Source organism: Magallana gigas, chromosome 8 (assembly GCF_963853765.1).
Source record: "Magallana gigas chromosome 8, xbMagGiga1.1, whole genome shotgun sequence".
In the NCBI taxonomy this organism is placed as follows: Eukaryota; Metazoa; Mollusca; class Bivalvia; order Ostreida; family Ostreidae; genus Magallana; species Magallana gigas.
The window spans coordinates 42,354,053-42,375,157 of record NC_088860.1 but is presented as its reverse complement, the minus strand read 5'-3'; the positions used below and the strand labels follow the sequence as shown (position 1 = coordinate 42,375,157).

Here is a 21,105-nt window from a genome sequence, read left to right as displayed (position 1 = left end):
AAATTTTAGGTGCTTCTAGTAAATTGAAGGAAAGGTTAAGGATGCTCCTAGATATTGTCAATTGATGCAAGGTTGTCATGGAAATATCGATGTATAGATTGATTTCATGTAAATGCAGTGGTTGCATGTTTTTCATCTTGGTTTTTTTCTCATTATTGATCATTAAACATTCATTAACTTTTTTATATATATGCATGATGTTGACACCATAAACCAGGTAGTAATTAACTGCAATAAAATTGGTTTCATTTGGTCTATGTATATATATATAAAGATTGTTCATTTAAATTGAAGTTGCATGTATGATAGATAATTTATGCGAGGCAAATTCACATTCATAAATTTAAAGCAGTGGTATAAATGTATGTGTGTAATTCTCTCTCTCTCTCTCTCTCTCTCTCTCTCTCTCTCTCTCTCTCTCTCTCTCTCTCCACACGATTCTTATGATTATATATTTTTGGGTTACTTAAAAATACAAAAGAACATGAAATGATGTTTGTATATTTCAGTAACACTTTCCATAGTTTAGAACATGTAAAAGGACTACCGGTATATGCATTTTTGTGTATAAAGACAAAACAAAGTATGTTTGTTTCGTGATTTATTTTTTCACTTTATTTATTATAAAAGAAAAGCATGTGTGATCAATACATGTGTGAAATGAAATACATGTAATCAGATTGTAAATTTTTATTGAAGGAATCAATCAATCTTTGTGTATAAAGAGGTAATCATATATGGTCACCAATTTTACGGTTGATCAAATTCAATAAACTTCAGACCATTGTGAAAGTGCTATGATGATAAAAATTGATCCCGCCAGGCCATATTCGATCACCTCAAAATATTAAAAGAATGAATCCTTATTAGTATACTTATATCTCTATAACATCAATCGTAGGATTAAATATTTCAAAAATGACAATGACACTGGAAAATGTAAATAATTATAGCCTATAGTTAAAGATTTTATTCAATTTCTGAGGTGACAGGTTATATGGTTTACAAGTCGTTATGATATTATTTATTCAGGCATCCAATTTTCACTCTGATTATTCCATTCCATTCTAAAGGATGCTTCTCTAAAGTACATTGTACTTTACTTAACCCAATCATTTAAATAAATTCAGCGAATGAGTTATCGTACAAGTTACTAATAAAAAATAGAGTTATCTTCTCTTAGCCGCCATTTTATATTTTCTGTGAAAATCGTCAAAGGCACATTTTGCAAAGATGCCGCCGGTTACGATGAATTTGCCAGTGGCAGAAAATCAGCCTCCGGCGAAAACAGAGGAAGAGCTTGCTGTGGCCAAACCCGTGATCGGGATTATATACCCCCCACCCGAGGTCAGGAGTATCCTCAGAGAATTGATTTGAAAATTAACCATGATAACGCTAAATCAGTATATGACTATGTCATATTTTAAGATCTAGAAGACAACGCTCTTTATGTTTTCAAACAATTTGATTATACGTACCGTTAAAATAAATATATAGCCGAGATATTGACAGTAATGGTTTACAATTTATGCGTAATTAATTGTGATCATATACTATAGTTTTATGAAACAACAAACTTAATTGGTGGTTGTAAATAAGAGTATTAAAGTATTTGAATTACATATTTTAGAATTAAGGTGAAATTACAAAATTTAGTTTACATGTTTCTTTAGCACATAAATAGACATTGTTGACAAGACTGCAAGTTTTGTTGCCAGAAATGGACCAGAATTTGAAAGCAGAATCCGTAAAAATGAAATGAACAATTCGAAATTTAACTTTTTAAACCCTTCGGATCCATATCATGCTTATTACCAACACAAAGTACGAGAATTCAAGGAGGGACGGGGTGAGTTGATTAGATTTAAGGTGGTATGAGACAAATGTCTGATGATATTAATGTGGATAGAAGTACACAATGATCAAAATACCCTCACAGTTTTTGAATTTTTAAATTTCAAAATATCTGACCAAAAATGTTTTAAACATTTTTAGAAAGGAAAAAATTAGCCCCAAAGGGATTCGAACTCATGACTTACAGATTTGTAGTTAACATTCTAGCCCATATTGTGCTATGCTGATAGGTATAAACAATACTCTTTTGAGAAGTGGACAGGCATAGCCTACATCGGATCCACTTAGTGGATGTAGGTTATGCCTGTCCGCTTCTCAAAAGAGAATAGTATAAACAATAATGGTTAAGAAAAGATTAATAAAACCTGATTTTATTGTTTATTACATGTATGATTGGAAAAATGTCACAATATGGAGGTGTCCCATACCACCTTTAATGCAAAACTTGAAATTTATAATTTATTTGTGAAAAAAATACCTTGGCTCTTAAAGACATGAGGATACATTGGTAAAAAATATGATTAATGATTATGTTGGTATGCATAAAAAAATAGTCCAATCCACACTTTGCAAATGTTGTTTACCTTTGCGAGATCAATCCAAAGGTCAAAAAGGGAAAAACCAACTTTTTCCTTCTTTATTCAACCAAGTATTTGGGTGTTCTGTTATTAAAATTTTTGGAATTTAATTTATTTTTTCAATATGTGTGTTGCCCCATCTTGGGGCAATCAAAATACACAATGGAAACAGATTATGGTATGGATTGGTCTATTGCAGAAAAATTCAAGTTAAAATTAATTAAAAATTTGTAAATTATGGGAGTAAGTACTTTAAGTAGTAGGTTTTAAGATGACAAGATGATGATATTGTTTGTACGTGATAATTTTGTAGTTGTTTATTTTTTTCTATTTTCAGGACAGGAACCAGTAGCACCTAAGGTAATTTTTATCCACCTATTTACCTAGAAAAAAATTGTTTTAATTTCATCATCTCATATATACCAGTATATAAACAATTTTGCTTTAAAAGAAAACTACTAATGAAAAGGGATCCTGGATTTTATTGTAATAGTTTCATTGTTAATTTGAAATATTTCACTAGTAAATGCTATTCTTTTAGAAATGAATTTTTATTAACAAGAAACATCAGGTTCATTTTTTGACAAAAAAACCCAATGCAATGTTTGTACATGTACTAAGTAAAATTAATTTGTCAGTGAAAGAATTGGTCAGTACATGTATTTTCCTGAAAATTGAATTTCATTTGTTTGATTATTCTAGCCTTCCCAAAGCTTACCATTTTCTCAAAAGCCCGAACAAGCGAAGATCATTCAAGAAATAATTGTTCCAAAGGAGCCTCCTCCCGAATTTGAGTTCATTGCGGACCCACCTTCCATTTCATCATTTGATTTGTAAGTTTAGACTATGTTCAGTTAAACTTTCTAATAAATTAAATGAACGCTTTGCTTCTTCAAAATAATTGAAGATTTTGTACAGCAGCAATATTTCTGGAAAATGCAAAGCCTCAGCCCTGACTGTCAAAATTATATTAATGACTGACAGATCATTATTTGATGAGAAAGAGGGGGGGGGGGTTGGATTTTTTATGGTGGTGGGGGGGGGGATAAAATAAAACTAATCATTTCATATTAACAATTAATCATGATAATGCAAGCTTACATGATTCCTATGATGAATATTTCAGAGATGTGGTGAAGTTGACAGCGCAGTTTGTGGCCAGGAATGGCCGACAGTTTCTGACCAACCTGATGAACCGAGAGCAGAGAAACTATCAGTTTGACTTCCTGCGACCCCAGCACAGTCTCTTCAACTACTTCACCAAACTGGTTGAGCAGTATACCAAGGTTTGTTCTACTGTTTCCTCAAATTAGTGAAATAGAGTTAAAGACTTGCTCATTATATCAAGGTGTAATCAAATTGATTGAATAGTTTAAAGGATTTTAATTATTTTCAATTATTTCAACAAACTTTTGGAACATAGGTGTGTAAAAGGATTATTTATTATTTGTCAGCCCCTGATGAACATAATTCTGTAAAATGGGGTTTGTTCTGTCTCTTTGTTGGTGTACAGTGTGTATTGTGGATAAGATTTGATAGATATTTAATAAATATTTTTAGGTATGTAGACTAAAGTTTGCTTATATTTATTTCAGATTCTGATTCCTCCGAAAGATCTGTTGGATAAATTACAGACAGAATCATTTGACTACAAATTTGTAAGATTTTAGGACTCTTGACATAGAATTACACAACTGACGTTTTAAGTAAAATATAACAGATTATGTAAAATAGCAGAAGAAACACATTTGGAATTAATATCCTGGCATAATTTTAGTAATTGTATAGGTTCCAGCAGAGAGCTTTATCACAAAGAAATGATTATATAACTGATACCATATACAACTAAAGGACGATTGTAAGTAATGTGAAGTGATGATGATTTTTGGTACAGGTGCTGAATCAAGTGAAGTATCGCGTAGAATGGCAGCGTCATCAGGATAGAGAGAAAAGGAAGGAGGAAGAAGCCATCGAGAGGGAAAGAGGTCGGCCATTTCTATCGTCTCATACACATACACATATGTATATATAAAGTGCTTAATCAATTGACACTGACTTGCTGAAAATTCATTTTTGTTATTTAGATTCTATACATGGTAAACATAATTTTAATCATTTAATGACTTTGATTTCGACAGTTGCCTATGCCCAAATTGACTGGCATGATTTTGTTGTTGTGGAAACTGTGGACTTTCAACCCAATGAAAGTGGTAAGTATTGTGAGTGAGCTTCTATATACACATTATAGAAGTAAACAACCTTACCAATATCATTGCATAGTCTAAATATTTAAAGTCCTTCACTGGCAATTTGTGATATCTCAATCTAAGCAGTATACATGCATAAACAACAATCCAAAACTTTTGAATGTATAATTTATTTATAATTATATGATATTTAAAGATGGAATGTAAATTTACAGTCTTGAGATCAATGCAGACCCTTTACTCATTTGAGTTCCTCCTCCTCTCTCTCTTTCTCTCTGTCTCTCTCTGTCTGTCTCTCTCTCTCTCTCTCTCTCTCTCTCTCTCTCTCTCTCTCTCTCTCTCTCTCTCTCTCTCTCTCTGCACTTCACACTCTAAGACAGTCATCAGTCCTCTCTGACAGAATCTGATAATAACCATCGTCACTGTTTTTGTAGGAAACCTGCCTCCTCCCACCACCCCGGATGAAGTCGGAGCTCGTATGCTGGTACAGGAGAGGATGCACAGAACAGACGTAAGTCATGGAAGATAGCTTTGTTCTCTTCTATTCAAATCCCTTATGACATTTAAGTCCCGTATGATATGTTTAATTTGATGGCATTTTCAATTCTTTGGTACAGATCTATTATTTTCAATTCAAATCATTTTCAAATGATTTGCAATACTTGAGAAATTTCCTGACAAGGAATCTCCAGCATGTGGCAACATTGCCATTTCCTTTTTGGTAAAAAATTTCCACCCTGGTTCCCAGGGGGTTTCCTTTCATCACAACTCATGTTGAGGATGTGGATTAATTCTTCCACACCAACGTTAGCGTCAATCATATTTGTAACACCACATTTGGTGGAATTTTTCTATTATGAAATGTTGTAAACGGGAGCTGAATGATAATTTGGAAATGCTGACTGAGTTGAACAGTGTAATACCTGAAATTCAATAGCACCATTATTTTACAATTTCTGATTTGTTAGACTTTAAGGTTAAATGCAATTTATGAAGAGATTGCTCTCCTTTGTCTGTGTTAACTGCTGATAAAAAAAAATTGGCAATGTTCTCTTCATCTGAGTCCTATTTGTTGAATCTTGTACATTATAAATTGATTTGAGATTTTTTACCAGGTTGATGCTGATGAAATGGAGGTAGAGTCTGATGAAGATGATGATGAATCCGATGAAGAAGCAAGAATGACAACAAAAGCCATGGAGCATGCCAACACACAAATACAGGTAAATGCTTTTAAGACACTGAAATTCCTCAAATTTATTAAAAGTCTAAATGATCAGCACAGACCTCTAGCTGATTTAAGGGACAAGACTTAGTGTACTACATTGTTAGCATTTTGTAGTTGTTTTATAAATGGAAACAGTTTAACATGTACATTGTATCTTTTATAAATGGAAAGACTGTAACATGTACATTTCAAAAAGTTTTTTACTGGCCTTTATAGAAATAATCTGTATGTGTTTGTTTTGAAGGATATGGAGGAGGCCTCAGATGATGAGGAAGACATGATCATGCACAGAAAAATGCCCCACCCTCCACATCAACCACCCCCACCCCCAGGGCCTCCCCCACCCAAGGATAATTTGCCACCTCTTCCTCCCACACCTGACCAGGTCATCATCAGAAAGAATTATGACCCCAAAGGTAAACACACTATTACACAAATAGAACATGTCTAATGAAAGGCAAAAATCATTATTAATAGGAAATTTTTTAAAATGTTGAAAGAACTGCAAGGTAAAAAAGTAGTCATGAAAATGATATATGCTGTAAAAGACATCTTAATGTTGATGTATTTGGAAAAGCAAAAAAATTCATTGACTAAAAATTTTACACTGCAACGCCTTGTTCCCCCTTAATTAAAGGGGCATGGTCACGATTTTGGTCAAATTTTATTTTTCTGTATTTATTATTTACAATGCTTTAGGAATGCATTTCTAATGATCAAATGAAATTTGAATGCCAGTCGATGAGTTTTAAGCAAGATAAAGGGCTCATAATTCTTCGTCATGTAAACAAGGCTTGTGCCCTGTTGTTGTTTACATAGGCTCAATATGTCCATTAAAATTCTTTTTCAATGTGATTTGTCTATTTTTTTTTTTTTTTAAGCATAAATAAACAGTTTCTAACACATTCATTTGAGGTCTAAAACTGGAATTTTCACTTCAACATTCAAAATGTAAACAAAAGCTTTGTTTACATAGCGAAGAATTGTAAGCTCTGTAACTCCTTATAACTCAACAAATGACAATCAAATTTTGATTGCCTATTAAAAATGCCTTACTAAAGCATTGTAAACATAAAAATCGAAAAATATATTTGACCAAAATCATGACCATGCCCCTTTAATATAGAGCCAAAGTCATTATTATAGGAAATATTTTGAAATGTAGATTTAACAGTAAGCATCATATCATGAATTATTTCCTCACAGTTATCAGATTTGTTTGCTCTCAAAATCTTGTTTTATTTAATCACTCTGTTTTTTCTTGGTACAAGCCCGCCCTGTGCAGCCTGACACCGGACTTGAGCAGTACATGGTGTCGCCCATCACTGGAGAGAAGATCCTCGCCAGCAAGGTCCCGGAGCACATGAGAATTGGTGAGTAGACGTACAGCCTCGGAGTGTACTAAATGTAATGATGTACCCCCACTTCACACAAAGTCCCAGAACACACGAGAATTTAGATATAGATTAACACATACAGGGCTATCCATTGTCCAAAACTTATGAAAGGCCCCTGTCTCAACTCAAAAATGGTTTACGTTTCTAAAATGAATGTGTTCATTTTCCCAATTATTTTTTACCCCTAAAATGAAGAACATAATTATGTGGATATATAGGAACTGAAATTGCAATAATATGAAATGTAAGGTTTTAATGATCACATCCTCCATGCTCCCACTTCAAGATGTCAATGAGACATATGAAATAGCTAGGGATATCAACACAAAACAGATAGAATTAACATTGTTTTGGATTTTCAATGAACTGATGGTTTGACTTCTCGTTACTTTCTAGGTTTGCTGGATCCCACCTGGATCAAGGAGAGACAGAAGAGTATGAAGGAGAGACAAGACCAGGACGAAGTGTACGCCGCCGGCTCCTCCATCGAGGACAGTCTCAAGAGGCTCTCCGAGAGACGTACCGACATCTTCGGTGTCGGTATTGAGGAAACTCAGATTGGTAAAAAGGTTCGTAATATGAGTACATACATGTATATTTATTAATATTTGTTGAAATTCTTTACAATCAGTTTTCTTTGTTGAATTACATTTTCATAATTTGTCCAAGTACATTTGTGCAAAGTTCTGGAAATGATTTGTAAAAGTTTATTGGATTAAAATAGGTATGTAAAAGGTGTATCTAAAATCGTATTTTTATTTAAGATGACTTGTAAGAAAGCGTTTTACTTCTTAATGACAGATTGGAGAGGAGGAGACCAAAGAACCCAAGAAAGTGGTTTGGGATGGACACACAGCTTCTATGGAAAAAGTTACCCAGAAGGCCAGAGAAAACATCTCTATTGAGGAACAGATCAAAACCATCCACAAAGTCAAAGGCTTCATGTAAGTCCAGGTGTTCAAGGAGGAAAATTAAATCCATCACTAGCATTTACAAACATGCATTTTATTAGTACAGATTTTTAGACTGAATCTCAGTTATAGAGAAATTATAATGCCACCTGTTTTCATAAAAAAAGTGGTATTGCCACTAAATTGTTGGTTTGACCCACGTATTTTGACTAGTGTTTTTGGAGCCCTTCAGATTTGTACAGATGTTAAAAAATGACGCCAATGTATTCAGTTCAATGGGTTGAAACTTTAATTTGAAGGTTGAATAAACTGAATGCACACTGAAGCATTCAACATGATTTATTAAGAGATATAACTTAAATTTATTACTCACGAGAGTGATATATTCTCATGTCAAAATCAAATACACGTATGTGGACAAAATATATGGAACTTGTTCTTGTCCCACTATATAATATACACATATTTTGACAAATGACATAATTTACATGCACTGCTTATGTATTTTGTAGGCAAGATGAGGAGAAGGAGAAAATTGGTCCAAATATTCCCAAGAATCCTCCCCCACCCCCAAAAGTGGCCCCACCCCCACCCCCTATGGCCAAGCAGGCTAAGCCCCCACCCCCTCCTCCCCAGTCCACCGGATCTCTCAACCCAGCACCCCTCATGTCACAAACAGTACCCCAGAGGCCTGGGCTGATGGTTCTGCCACCCAGACCCCCCATGCCAATAGTTCGTAAGTACAGTTAACATTGTATTTTTTATTATTTATGTACCAATTTCTCTCTATTCATTTCTCTTTTTAATAATATTCTTTCTTTTTTGTATAGGCATGCAGCAGCCTATGCCAGTTGCCTCCCATCAGTTCATGCCAGGACCCCCACAACCCCCGGGCTTCCCTCCCCACATGATGTCAGCAGGAGCTGCCCCACCCCCAGGGATTCCCCCTCCTCCACAAGATGATGAGCCACCAACAAAGAAACAGAAAACGGAGGACCAGCTTATTCCAGAGGAGATCTTCTTATCAAGACACAAGGTCAGAGTTCTTAATATCTAAATTGTGTGGTGTTCATGTGTATCAGAATTATTTTTATATTTCTTCTGATTCAAGTTTTATGTGTATAATGATGAAATAAAGTTCTAGACACTGTATACAGAATATACTTTTTGAAATCTTGTCTATTGATATAATTGATGTTAGGAAGTTTTGTACATTCAGTTCAGTATATTTTTTAAAATATTATATACTAATACGATATTGATATGAAGCTCTATACACCGTTAACGATGAACTTGTGTCTTGATGCTCCAATTTTGATTCTACAGGGGCCGGTCACATTCAAAGTCTCTGTCCCCAAGGTGGAGGATAAGCCCGAGTGGAACCTCAAGGGACAGACTGTGTCCTTCACCCTGCCTCTTACAGACACAGTGAGTGAAATTATGAATATAAACTTCTTTTGCTATGACAAAAATTAGAATTTTCAATAGCTACAAAGTTTTTGCCTTAAATACTAAAGTTAATCTAATGTTGGTATAGATATACATTGTACTTATATTACTTTTACTCTCCCCTAGATCTCTGTAATGAAAGCCAAGTTGAACGAGTCCCTTGGTATTCCAGCCGGTAAACAGAAGCTGCAGTATGAGGTAAAATGAGGGCAAATATATCACATCTGAAGTTTTGAATTTTTTAAAATTTAAAATGAAAATATGTGTTAATTTTGATATTTACTTTTTGAGCATTATCTATGAGAAATTCAATTATATTGTATTTTTAAAAATATGGTATAGAGGGAAGCTCTTCCTGAGTTGAAATTTACTTTGACGAATGACAACAGTTTAAAAGGCCCATTTAAATAATTGTTCAGAGATGCATTATCATTACCAAATTGTTTTGCTTCGTTTTTACAGGGTATATTCGTGAAGGACTCGAACAGCCTCGCCTACTACAATGTGGCTGAGGGCGGTACCATCTCCCTACAACTGAAGGAGAGAGGAGGAAGGAAGAAGTAGACAAAGACAATGGCAGACGGTACCTTCTTCCTAGAACTGAAGAAGACAGGAGGAAGAAGGCAGCAGATAGGTGATGGAAGTGGTACTGTTTCCCTTGATAGAGCTAAAGGAGAGAGAGGGAAGAAAGAAGGGATAAGTGGTGGTAGGAGAGGATTGTACCATCTCTAAGGAAGAAATAAACTGTTTCAAATGAAAACTGTTGATTAAAGAATAATTAATTGATTTAAATTGCAACTGTAAAGTAAAAGAGAAAAAAAATGCAAGACCTGTTGTTTTTTTGATTTTATATATATCAGAAGTTGATTGTATGAAAATTACACATGTATCAAGACAATTTTTTCTATAAAAAAAACTAAATAATTATTATAAATCAGTGAGACACTCTTTTTATATTTTTTCTTAATATTTTATAAACTTAAAATTTCTGTATTTTAATTTTTAAGTTTAAAGGGCAGATTAATGTGTTGTGTAACCTGTAATTGGACTTTTGTTGTCTATGTATTCATTCGTATAATTTTCATAACGTCGTAATTCTCATTTTTTCAGCTTTGAATTTCGCACACATTTACATGTACTTGTTTAATGTTGAGAAATGATAAAATGTTTTATGAATACTTAGTATGACAGCTAACGAAGTTCTAAACTTCTGATAACTGAACTTTACTCATTAACATTATGTAAAGTAATCAGATTGATTGATGTTTGAGAAGAAATAATTATAGGTAGCTTTTCTGTGGACAGTATAGTGATATAAAGATATACATTACAGATTTCACAGTATCGACTTTGTGATTTTGTAATAATTTAGATTGCATACTTTTCCAAATTCCAAGCAGTTGAAGTTCATCAATTCTATTATTTGATAAATTTGAAAATAAATTTGTAGAGATGGCTTGCGTTTATTTTGTGATTTTTAGGCTTATAATCTTTGACAACATATACATGTACATTGATAAACTTATAAGGTTGAAGGTTTGCTTGAGTTGTTTCATACTACAATACTTGGACTTTGTACTTGCTTAAACTCCAAACCTTGTATGTTCATAAACCTTACTGAACAACGATAGCAATACCCGCATGTGGTTAGTATAATATTTAGTTGTAGTCTATGTGCAAAGAATACAAAATCCTTCTGTTTAATTATCAGAATTGGCAATTTTTAAAATGTTCATGGGGTACTAGTCCTACTAAAGTTGAAAGACATTCAAGGTCTGCAGATCTGAATATTTAAGGCCTCTTTATTGAAAAGTTAACTTAAATGCATACAATGTAATAAATAACAACACGTATAGAAGTAAAACTATTCCCCGATATTATAAAGGTCATCGAGAAAGTAAGAGAATTGAAATTTTCAAATCTTTCATTAAGCTTAATTATTGATAAGAGACTGAAATGAACTTAGCAACCTAGACAAATTAAAAGAATTCATTTGTAATCAAATTATCAGAGAAGAAGGTCTACAAATTTGAAGGAGGGAAAGAATTTTTTTTCAACATGCAACAATTATAGCTTTCATGTAAATCAAAAATCTCTGTTCAGATTTTACTGGAATATCCTTATGTTTTCACATATTGTTTATGAACATCATTGTAGTTTTTCTTAATTTTTTTTTCAAGCATTAGGTCTTCAGACTTTGCATTCATTGAAGATATTTGAACACCAACACATTGCTGTCAAATTGACTCACGTAGACATTATTTTCATCATCCACACACATACTGTGGGGACATACAACTTGATGTTTGAATAGTAGATTAAGGAATTGGCCATTTTGATCTATAAGGTGAACCATGTTTTTGCTTGTATCACAGACAAGGATCTGACCGAGGATGTCCGTGCAGACTCCATAGGGTGTAAAGTCGGACTCGCGACCTTTGTAGGAGAACCTGTATTGTCCTGATTCTGTCACCACCACTACTGCATGTTTGTGAGAGTCTGATGCACATATATCTCCATTGATATTTTCTGTGATGTAATTTGGATACTCATACAGTTCTGACCCTTTGTTGTCATATTGTATGGTCTGTATTTCTTTTCCAGTCGTATTGTATCGGATGACTTTCGTAAAATCCTTATCCTTCATTCCCACCAATATGTTCCCGTTGATGTGGGAAGAATATATGCTGCATGGTTTCCAATTGCCTGTTCTTATGAATTCAGTAACCTTCTTACCCTGAGTTATCTTGTTGATGACTTTGCGGCGTATGTCTGCATAGATCAGTTCCCCGTTCCTTGTGACTGTATGGTAGCCGAACCCACCACAGGTTTGTATCTGCTGTAGCTGATTCCCCTGTAGATCTGTTTGGACAATACTGGTTTCCATGTTACTGACCCAAAGTTTGCCTGATTTGTCTAATGATAGATGCCATATTGCACTGTCAACACCTTGTACTTTGAACTCCCTAACCTTATTAGCAGGCGTCTGCTTCTTGATCTCTTGTTTCTTCTGTTTATCTGAAGGGTTCGACTGTGCATCACGAGTTTCCAATGGCTTAATTTTTCTGGCCTCTGGTGTAATACTAGGAACATTTACTCTTCCAAGGAGTTTGGCGACATCGTTCCTGTTGAATTGACCGGCTGTAAACATTGGTGGAACTGGTCTGAATGTTTCTGGAATAGTTTGAATTCTTAGCGCCTCAGATATAATACTTGATGAAATAAGTGGATTGTTTTGAAGTTTGGAAGTTGAAAGATAACCATAGAACTTTTTAAAAAGTTCATTTAGATAAGAAATGTAATCAGCATATGTCTTATTTTGGCCTTTCAAACTCTCCATGAGAGACTCTTCCATCTTGTTGACGCGATCAATGTTTTCTGATGTCATACTATCCACCAGACTTTTAAGCGACGTAGCCTCTTCCTTCAAACATTCTCTAATACCATCAAATATCTTCTTCATGTCTGTTGTATCGTCTTTTGTTTCTTTCTGCAAATTTTGAGAAGTTGGGAGGAAGTATTGTTCGATTTGATGAATTCTATCCTGACAACTTTGACAATTATTATCATAGATAGTTTCTAAGTCTACAAATGTATGTCCTTTGTGGTCCTGCAATGTACAACACTTTGAACATAAATGGGCATTGCATTCTTTACAAAGTATATCCACTTCCTTGGAGGGATGGATCTTGCATTTCTCTACTGGAAGTTTTCGTTTTCGTTGGTTGAAAGGGACAACCTCATGGAATTTGGTTTCTGGACTTTTGAGATGTTCATCTCTACATTGCTCACACAGAAGCCTGTGACAAGGATTACAGTAAAACTGACAGTTTCTGTCACAGTCGTCAGTGCCACACACTAAGTAATGCTGGGCTGTGTTACGTACGTCTGGTTTTGAGAGTGCCATCTGAAAAGAACATTTGTGTTGTTTATATTAAATATAATTTCACACACCAGGAAAAACAAAATGCCTGAACTCCATCAAGCTATTATACACTATGTTTTAAGATCTTATTAACATTTTGAACAACATCTGATATTTTGCAATATGACTAATACGTACTGGTCTGAGTCGATCAATATCTTTATTCAATCACAGGCACCTGAATTTTTATCAATCAGTAGCTTAATAACTCATATATCGAAAAATTCTACCCCTACTATATATAGTATAGTAGGGGTAGAATTTTTCGATATATGACTTATTAAGCGACAGATTGATAAAAATTCGGTGCCTGTGATTTAATAAAACCTTGGATAAATGTTTTGTTCTAAAAACGCAATAAATACTTACTTTATCTATGAATGACCTCTGAGGAATTTAGGTGTTGTCCCTGAATTATTGATTTCTGCACTATAATGGAGATTTGATTATATCTTGCTTGACGATAATGCTAACCTGGGTGTTCTCGGACCATGTCAACAATGTTTAAATGCTAACCCAGATGTTCACTGAATCGGTCAGTGTAGTAAAAGTTTAAAGACCTGAAATTATAATGAACTTTAGATTGACCTGTCTTTTAATTTAATCTGAGTTTCTGTTTCTGCCCGTGTGTTATGGAACGACATCAAGTTAAAAGATATGCAGCAGGTTATATGCGAGAGTATACTTTTTATAAAATTCAAATATTTGAGTTATTGAATACATTATAGCAATATTTCACTTAAAAGTACACAAAATAAAGGCAAGCAAAATAAAAACACTGTTGTGACCCCTAATGCGATCAACAATCCTTCTAATACATTTTCCCCAAATGATATTCTATTTCTTAACTGTTATACTTTAATGTTAAATACTGAAATCTGATTGGTTTAGACGCAGTTGATAATCCGTTCTATTACCCTCAGCGTTAGCAACACACTTGGCAATGGGTAACACTATATAAATAGTGCCTGTTTGGGAGGGTAACAGTTGAAATTGACACCCCGAGAAAACCATTGTCAACCGACGCAAAGCAGGCACTATTTATTTTGTTATATTGAATGTCTTAATTTTAAAGAAAAGTTTACTGCTTTTACATAGGAATGACGTGAATTCTACGGCGAACCATATGCGCATAATTTTCGCGCATGTAACAATTTTTAATGTTACCCGTTGCTAAGTGCGTTGCTAACGCTGAGGGTATTAGAACGGATTATGAACCACGTCTAAACTAATCAGATTTTAGTATTTAACATGAAAGTATAACAAAAGGAATTGTTACATGTGCGTAAATTATGCGCGTACGGTTCGCAGTACAATTCACGTCCTTTCCATATAAAACCGGTAAAAATTTCTCTAAAATGAAGATATTCAGTATAATAATATAAATAGGGCCTGTTTGGGAGGATAACAGTTGAAATTGACACCCCTCGAAAACCATTGTCAACCGACGCGAAGCGGGGTGTCAATTTCAACTGTTACCCTCCCAAACAGGCACTATTTATATAATGTTAATCAGGAGAATCCAACAATACCCTTTATTGTTTTAGAAAAATCGTTTGATACAAAAGCGCCGGTGCACGAAATTATAAGTTAATATTGGAGACAACATAAATTATGATGTTCTGATATGTTTTTAGTTCTAAGCTGTGATTCAATCACTATACGATAAACACAATTATTCTGAATTGTATTAAATTTAACTTATCTTTATCTTTAATCAGCAATGTTGTTTTGTTAAGATCAACATGTATATTCACTTAGCGTAAAAGCTTAAGTTTGAAAAAAAAGCTTAGGACACCATTTTGTGTTTGATATATGTTCAATCTATTGACTACCACAAGAAAACGTACATGTATTTCAGTTGTAAATATTTTTTATATTAATCGAAAATGTTCAAAATAAAATAGCATCGTTAGAGTGTTTTAATGTTTTACATAGTGATGTAACAGTCACAATACCTGATAGACATTTTGTTTTTACACATGTACACAAATACAATAGAGTTAGAATTGCATTCAAACCTGGTGTTACATAGAATACTAACAAACAGCTGGAGGAAAGTCAACTAAATATTGAATTTCATTAAAATGATATAAAAACATTAAACAGTGGTCAAAAGTTTGTGTGAGTTTTCTTAAAAAATATATATCTGGATATATGCTATTTCAGAGGGTGTATTAGTTAATAAAGCGGGTCAATCTATTTAAAATCAGATCTTTGATGCGCTCCAACTAAATCGGTACACGATAGAGTTTAAGCAAACCAGAGGTTTAATTCTAATTTGAGTGTGTAACAGGTCAAACAATTATTTTAAGGTCTCTCTTAAATGCGTTACGTAGCATACATGCATGTAGAATTACAAAATTTACTATATCAATAAGCCTTCCATTTCAATTTCTGATAGCATAGCATACAAATCCCATGGCATTGCACAAAAAACTCGTAGCATGGTATTAAGATTACATACTATATTATCATATTGTAAAAGATAAGCATTAGGTGAATATATAGTCATCATAATTTGTCTTAGTTACATGTACCTTGACCAGAATTGCATTTATTAACAGCTAGATAAAGTTACTGGAAATGCAAATGGAATAATTTTGTTTTATTAAACTGTGAACTGTGTAAAAACGCCAAGAATTACTTTTTCGCTTACATAAATTTTCACAGAACTTTATGAGAAATGAGATCCGATACAATTGAATCATTCATTATATAAAAATCAACAAATTATGGAAACGAATTCATTTCATTTATATGAAAATGCTGTATATGTTTACCCCTCACCCCGACACACATTATTTTGTTGGTGATAAGAAAAAATAGTTTCCTCACTTTATACCTTACTGAAATTATGAATGAGGAAAAAAAACTCTGTATAAATATCATTATGAGGAAACAGGTCTTTCGACAAGATAAGCATTATCCACCCCAAAATACTTCTAAGTGTTCACCCAGTATAATGTATTTCCTAGTAAATGAAATTGACCTTGACCTTTGGTTGCGACTTAATACCTTGACTTTTACTAAATATCACTAGGCTAACACTTTTGGTTTGGTTGAATTTCGGTCAGAGCATAAGGATTGTTTTCAGTTGCCACTGAAAATGATGCCACATTTATAAAATAAATAAATATCAAAATAACGTTTCCTTCAGACTGCCTAATATTTAAAATAATGTGGACGAAAAATAAACAGAAAATTTAAAGTGAGTACAATTTGTTGTAGAGACAACGCAGACAACGCAGACACCAATATTCCAACGGTTCTGTGTTCTCGGTTATCATTTTGACCATGTTAAGTGTTTTTCTTTTAAAACTATTACCAAAGACTAATATCAATCATTAAAAAATGCCAATCATATTAAGCACGTGCAGAAAATTACCGATTTAATTTAATGTTTCGACATTTTGTAAGGGATATATGATTTCAATCGGCATTGCTTTATTCTATCTGAGCTAGTGATGAAAAGACATATAATAGTTAAAACATGTTGAAAACTTCACATAATTTTAAATCGTATTTTCTAAATCATTCCTTTTTTCAGGATGAACACGTAATAGAAGATTTGTTGAGTGTATGAATTCAAAGTTTGCTACTTGAAACAACATGGGTATAATTAATTCTAAAAATGTATTTATTTTCTAAAGAAAGTAGAGGCATACTATAATTTAGATGGCACAAAGGGGACTTTTGTAATCTTATATAGCATTATAACATTTTACGCCTGTTAAATTCTGATTATTATAACCCAGAGTATAAACTTTTTAACCCCGAATATCACATAACATGGTCTGTGTAAAGGCCATTTGTATTTTTCTTGTTCTAAAGATTTGTATTTAAGTCTGTCCCTTAATCTGTTTAGAAAAACCTGCATTGTCCTGATCCTGGAGACACCGCAACAAGTATATCAATCAAAGTTCTGAAGTACCGAAAGCCGGGCTCATTTGGTGCGTTTTTATGCATACTGTTTAATATAGACTGACAATCTCTCTCTTTCTTTCTCTCTCTCTCTTTTCTCTCTTTCTCTCTCATGCTTTTAATGTCGGCTAAGCGTCAGAGAGCGACCAAATTTTGTAAGCGGCTTTAAGCAAACTTTTGTCTGTCTAGTAGAAAGTTCAACAGTTGCAACGAGCCATATATATTCAATCCCAATTTCTTCAACACGCAGCAAAGTAGTTAATGGGAATTCATGCACATTGTATGTGTCCAAAATGCATAGCCTTGTTTTTAAAACACGTTTTTAATGAGAAAACTAAAAAAGATGGACAATTCTCTCGAAATTAAAAAAAGGAAGAAACAAAATGCCAACACTTTTGACAAAACGTGGCTCTTTGTGCAACTACTAGTAGTTGGTATAGCGGAATCTTTTTCTTTGACGCTGTTTGGTTTTTTGTTTACGTTTGTTTACTTTTCTGCTATTTATAGTAACATAGGCGATTTGCATGCCTACAGCCAGGACTCTAAAAAGGAATCTAAACATGTTAACCTATTAAACAGGATCACGTCTCTGGTAAATTATCTATTGAGAATGAACAAGCAAGATATATTTTTCGTTAGCTAAAATTGATTCATGAGACACTGTCATTACAGCTATTTTCATATTTTCATATTTTACCACAAATTCCCACCGTTTTTATCCAAAACGTTACATTTACATCAACCCTTGAAGAATATATATTTGCAGACAATTACTGTAGATATTTGTACACTGAAACCCCGCCTTCCCACGATCGACCTACATAAAGATCGTTTTTATTGTCTACGCACACACTTAAGGGAAAACATAATCCTTGACTCTCTAGTAGTAAGGATAGGAACCGACCATCTTCATCAAGTAGATGCACTGTTTCTTTCACAGTATCACACACCAAAATGTGACCGAGTACACAGTCCGCGGGGAGAAAATTTAGACTTCTGATCACTCCTTTACGAAACCTGAATTGTCCTGATGCAGCAACTACTATAACTGCACTCTGTTCTGAGTCTGACACACAAATATCACCATCGATATTTTCTGTGATATAACATGGATATTCGTACAATTTTCGCCCTTTTTTGGCTTTAGATATGCTTTGTATTTCCGTTCCTTTCTTGTTAAATCTGGTTACTTTAGACTCTTTTTTCTTCCACATCCCCACAAGTAGGTCCCAGTTGATGTGGGAGGAGTGTATGCTTAGTGGTTTCCAGTTCTCTGTTTTTATAAGTTCAGTAATCTGTTTATCCTGTTTTTTCATGTTGATTACGTGTTTTTCTCCGTCTGTAAAATAGAGATCACCATTCTTGGTAACTGTATGAAAGCCAAGTCCTGGACAAGGTGGTAACATAAAAAGTTTGTTTTCTTTCCATTTTATTTGGAAAAAATTACCAATTCTATCGCTGACAAAAAATATTCCGGGTTTGCACACTGATATATGCCACCAAGTCTTTCTATATCTATATAGTAATTCGTACTCCCTGACCTTGTTTACAACCAATGTTCGTTTTAAATTACAGTTGTAACCTTTCATTTTGAAATCTCTTGTAAAAGCCTCCAGAGATTTTATTGATCTTATCTCTGGCTTAATGTCGGGGGCATTTATTTTACTAAGCAGATTGCCGACATCATACTTGGAAAATTTACCAGCAGTGAACTCTGGCATGACTGGTCTAGTTGTCTCCGGAATGGATTTAATTTTCAGCGCTTCCGCAATGGAGTTATATGAAATTAGCGGATTGATTTGAATTTTGGTGAAAGACAGGTAGCCATGAAAGTCTTTGATAAGACTATTCAGATAAGAAATGTAATCAGCATATATCTTGTTTTGGCTTTCTAACAATTCTAAGAGAGACTCCTCTAATTTGTCAACTTGATCAATGTTTTCTGATGTAACCTCAAGCATACTTTTGGAAGTCATAGATTCTGACTATATAGATGTTCTTATAAGATCAAAAATTGACTTTATTTCCTTGGTATTGTCTTTTATCTCTTCTTGTAAACTTTGGGACGCTGGAAGGAAGTATTGACGAATATTAAGGATTTCCTGCTTGCATTTTCCCCAATTTTCAGAATAGATGGCTTCTAAGTCCACAAATGTATGTCCCTTATGGTCCTGCAATGTACAGCACTTTGAACATAAATGGGCGTTGCATTCCTTACAGAGTATATCCAGTTCTTTGGATGGATGAATCTTGCATTTCTCTACAGGAAGTTTTTCGTTTGCGTTCTTTGTAAGGGACAACTTCATGGTTCTTGGATTCTGGACTCTTGAGATGTTCTTCTCTGCATTGTTCGCACAATGATCGGTGACAAAGATTGCAGTAGAACAGACAATTTTTGTCAGTCTTCATTGTCACACACCAAATAGTGCTGAGCTGTATCAGGTATTTCGGGCTCTGATATCGCCATCTTAGATTACAAATATTTTTTTGGTGAAATTGATACTTGCAACTTAATATGAACTTTATAAACGTGATACTCGTTTAAGGATATGATATAATTTTACACTCCTATTTTTTTTTTGTTGTAGAGGGCAATAGTAACTTATATGTGTATAGAACAATTAGTTTAAATTCAAACACTGCTGCTCAATGTAGCGATAATTGAGACAATATGCTTGATTTTTAAGATCAGTGTCTTGCTGTTTCATTGTTTAAAACAACAAATGAATAGATCTTCAAATTAGATGCGCCTTTTAATGTGTATTTTTAAAATGAATTCAATGATTATGATAATTAAACTAAATGATTTTTTCGACCTATTGATTGTGGAGTTAGAATTTACGATCGCTATCAGATATAAATTAATTTTAATGAAAAACGTTTTGAAAATTTTTTTTTGTGTCACTTCACTTTGACTTTATTGCTGTGTAAAAGCTATTTTTCTTTCACATGTTTGTATGTATAAATATTACGAATTGACGAAAAATACTAATAAAAATAGTAAGAAGTGTTCATGTTTGGTACGATTTTTTGGAGAGCAGATCTTATCTATAAATGTTCCAAAGCACACGAGAAGCGGCTGGTTAAAATTGAATGACTGAGTCGACTTTATATTTTGTTAAAAATGTTTTGATGTAAATGGATGTTTAGAATTAAAAAGAAGGTTAATTATAACAAAGTATTGTATTCAAAGTCAAAAGAATAGAGAGAATAAAATGTCGAGTTACACTTTGCAGCCCTTGGGATGACTGAAATTGACGTGAAAGTTTAGATTTTTTTAAAATTCAATTCAATATCTTCATTGTTTTTCATCTGGTCAATTGCAAACAAGGAGTAAATTAAGGTGGCTCACTACAGCTTAAAATATTTTCTCAAATTAGCAGAAAATTACTTAATAGATATGATAATGGATAAGAGGATATTTAAGTGAAATAGGTAAAAAATGTGCAACATTGGATGAAGAATTACATTTTTGAAAAATTGAATTCAGTAAACATGACCAAAAGCTCTAGGCGGATTCGAACTCATGATCTGCGATTCAGAAGCCCTATACTTTAACCACTTCGCTAAAATTTACGACAACGATATACAATCCAATCGAACGATATAAACAGTTTAACAATTTAAATCGC

General features: G+C 33.6%; 2 protein-coding genes across 2 annotated transcripts; one reads left to right on the top strand and one right to left on the bottom strand.

Moving 5' to 3' along the window:
• Positions 1-1,163: 1,163 nt before the first annotated feature.
• On the top strand, positions 1,164-11,080 carry LOC105347185 (splicing factor 3A subunit 1). Its single transcript, XM_011456147.4, has 19 exons — positions 1,164-1,354; positions 1,685-1,849; positions 2,770-2,792; positions 3,135-3,265; positions 3,559-3,718; positions 4,028-4,090; positions 4,327-4,417; positions 4,571-4,642; positions 5,074-5,150; positions 5,755-5,862; positions 6,112-6,283; positions 7,139-7,240; positions 7,661-7,833; positions 8,066-8,208; positions 8,688-8,911; positions 9,006-9,211; positions 9,502-9,603; positions 9,751-9,822; positions 10,087-11,080. The coding sequence occupies exons 1-19, from the start codon at positions 1,234-1,236 to the stop codon at positions 10,186-10,188; spliced, it is 2,307 nt and encodes a 768-aa protein (XP_011454449.3). The 5' UTR covers positions 1,164-1,233; the 3' UTR covers positions 10,189-11,080.
• A 747-nt stretch (positions 11,081-11,827) lies between these two features.
• On the bottom strand, positions 11,828-13,531 carry LOC105347194 (protein wech). The gene has a single exon (XM_034473520.2). It carries the CDS (start codon positions 13,529-13,531, stop codon positions 11,828-11,830), a length of 1,704 nt encoding a protein of 567 aa, XP_034329411.2.
• Between the last annotated feature and the right edge of the window lie 7,574 nt (positions 13,532-21,105).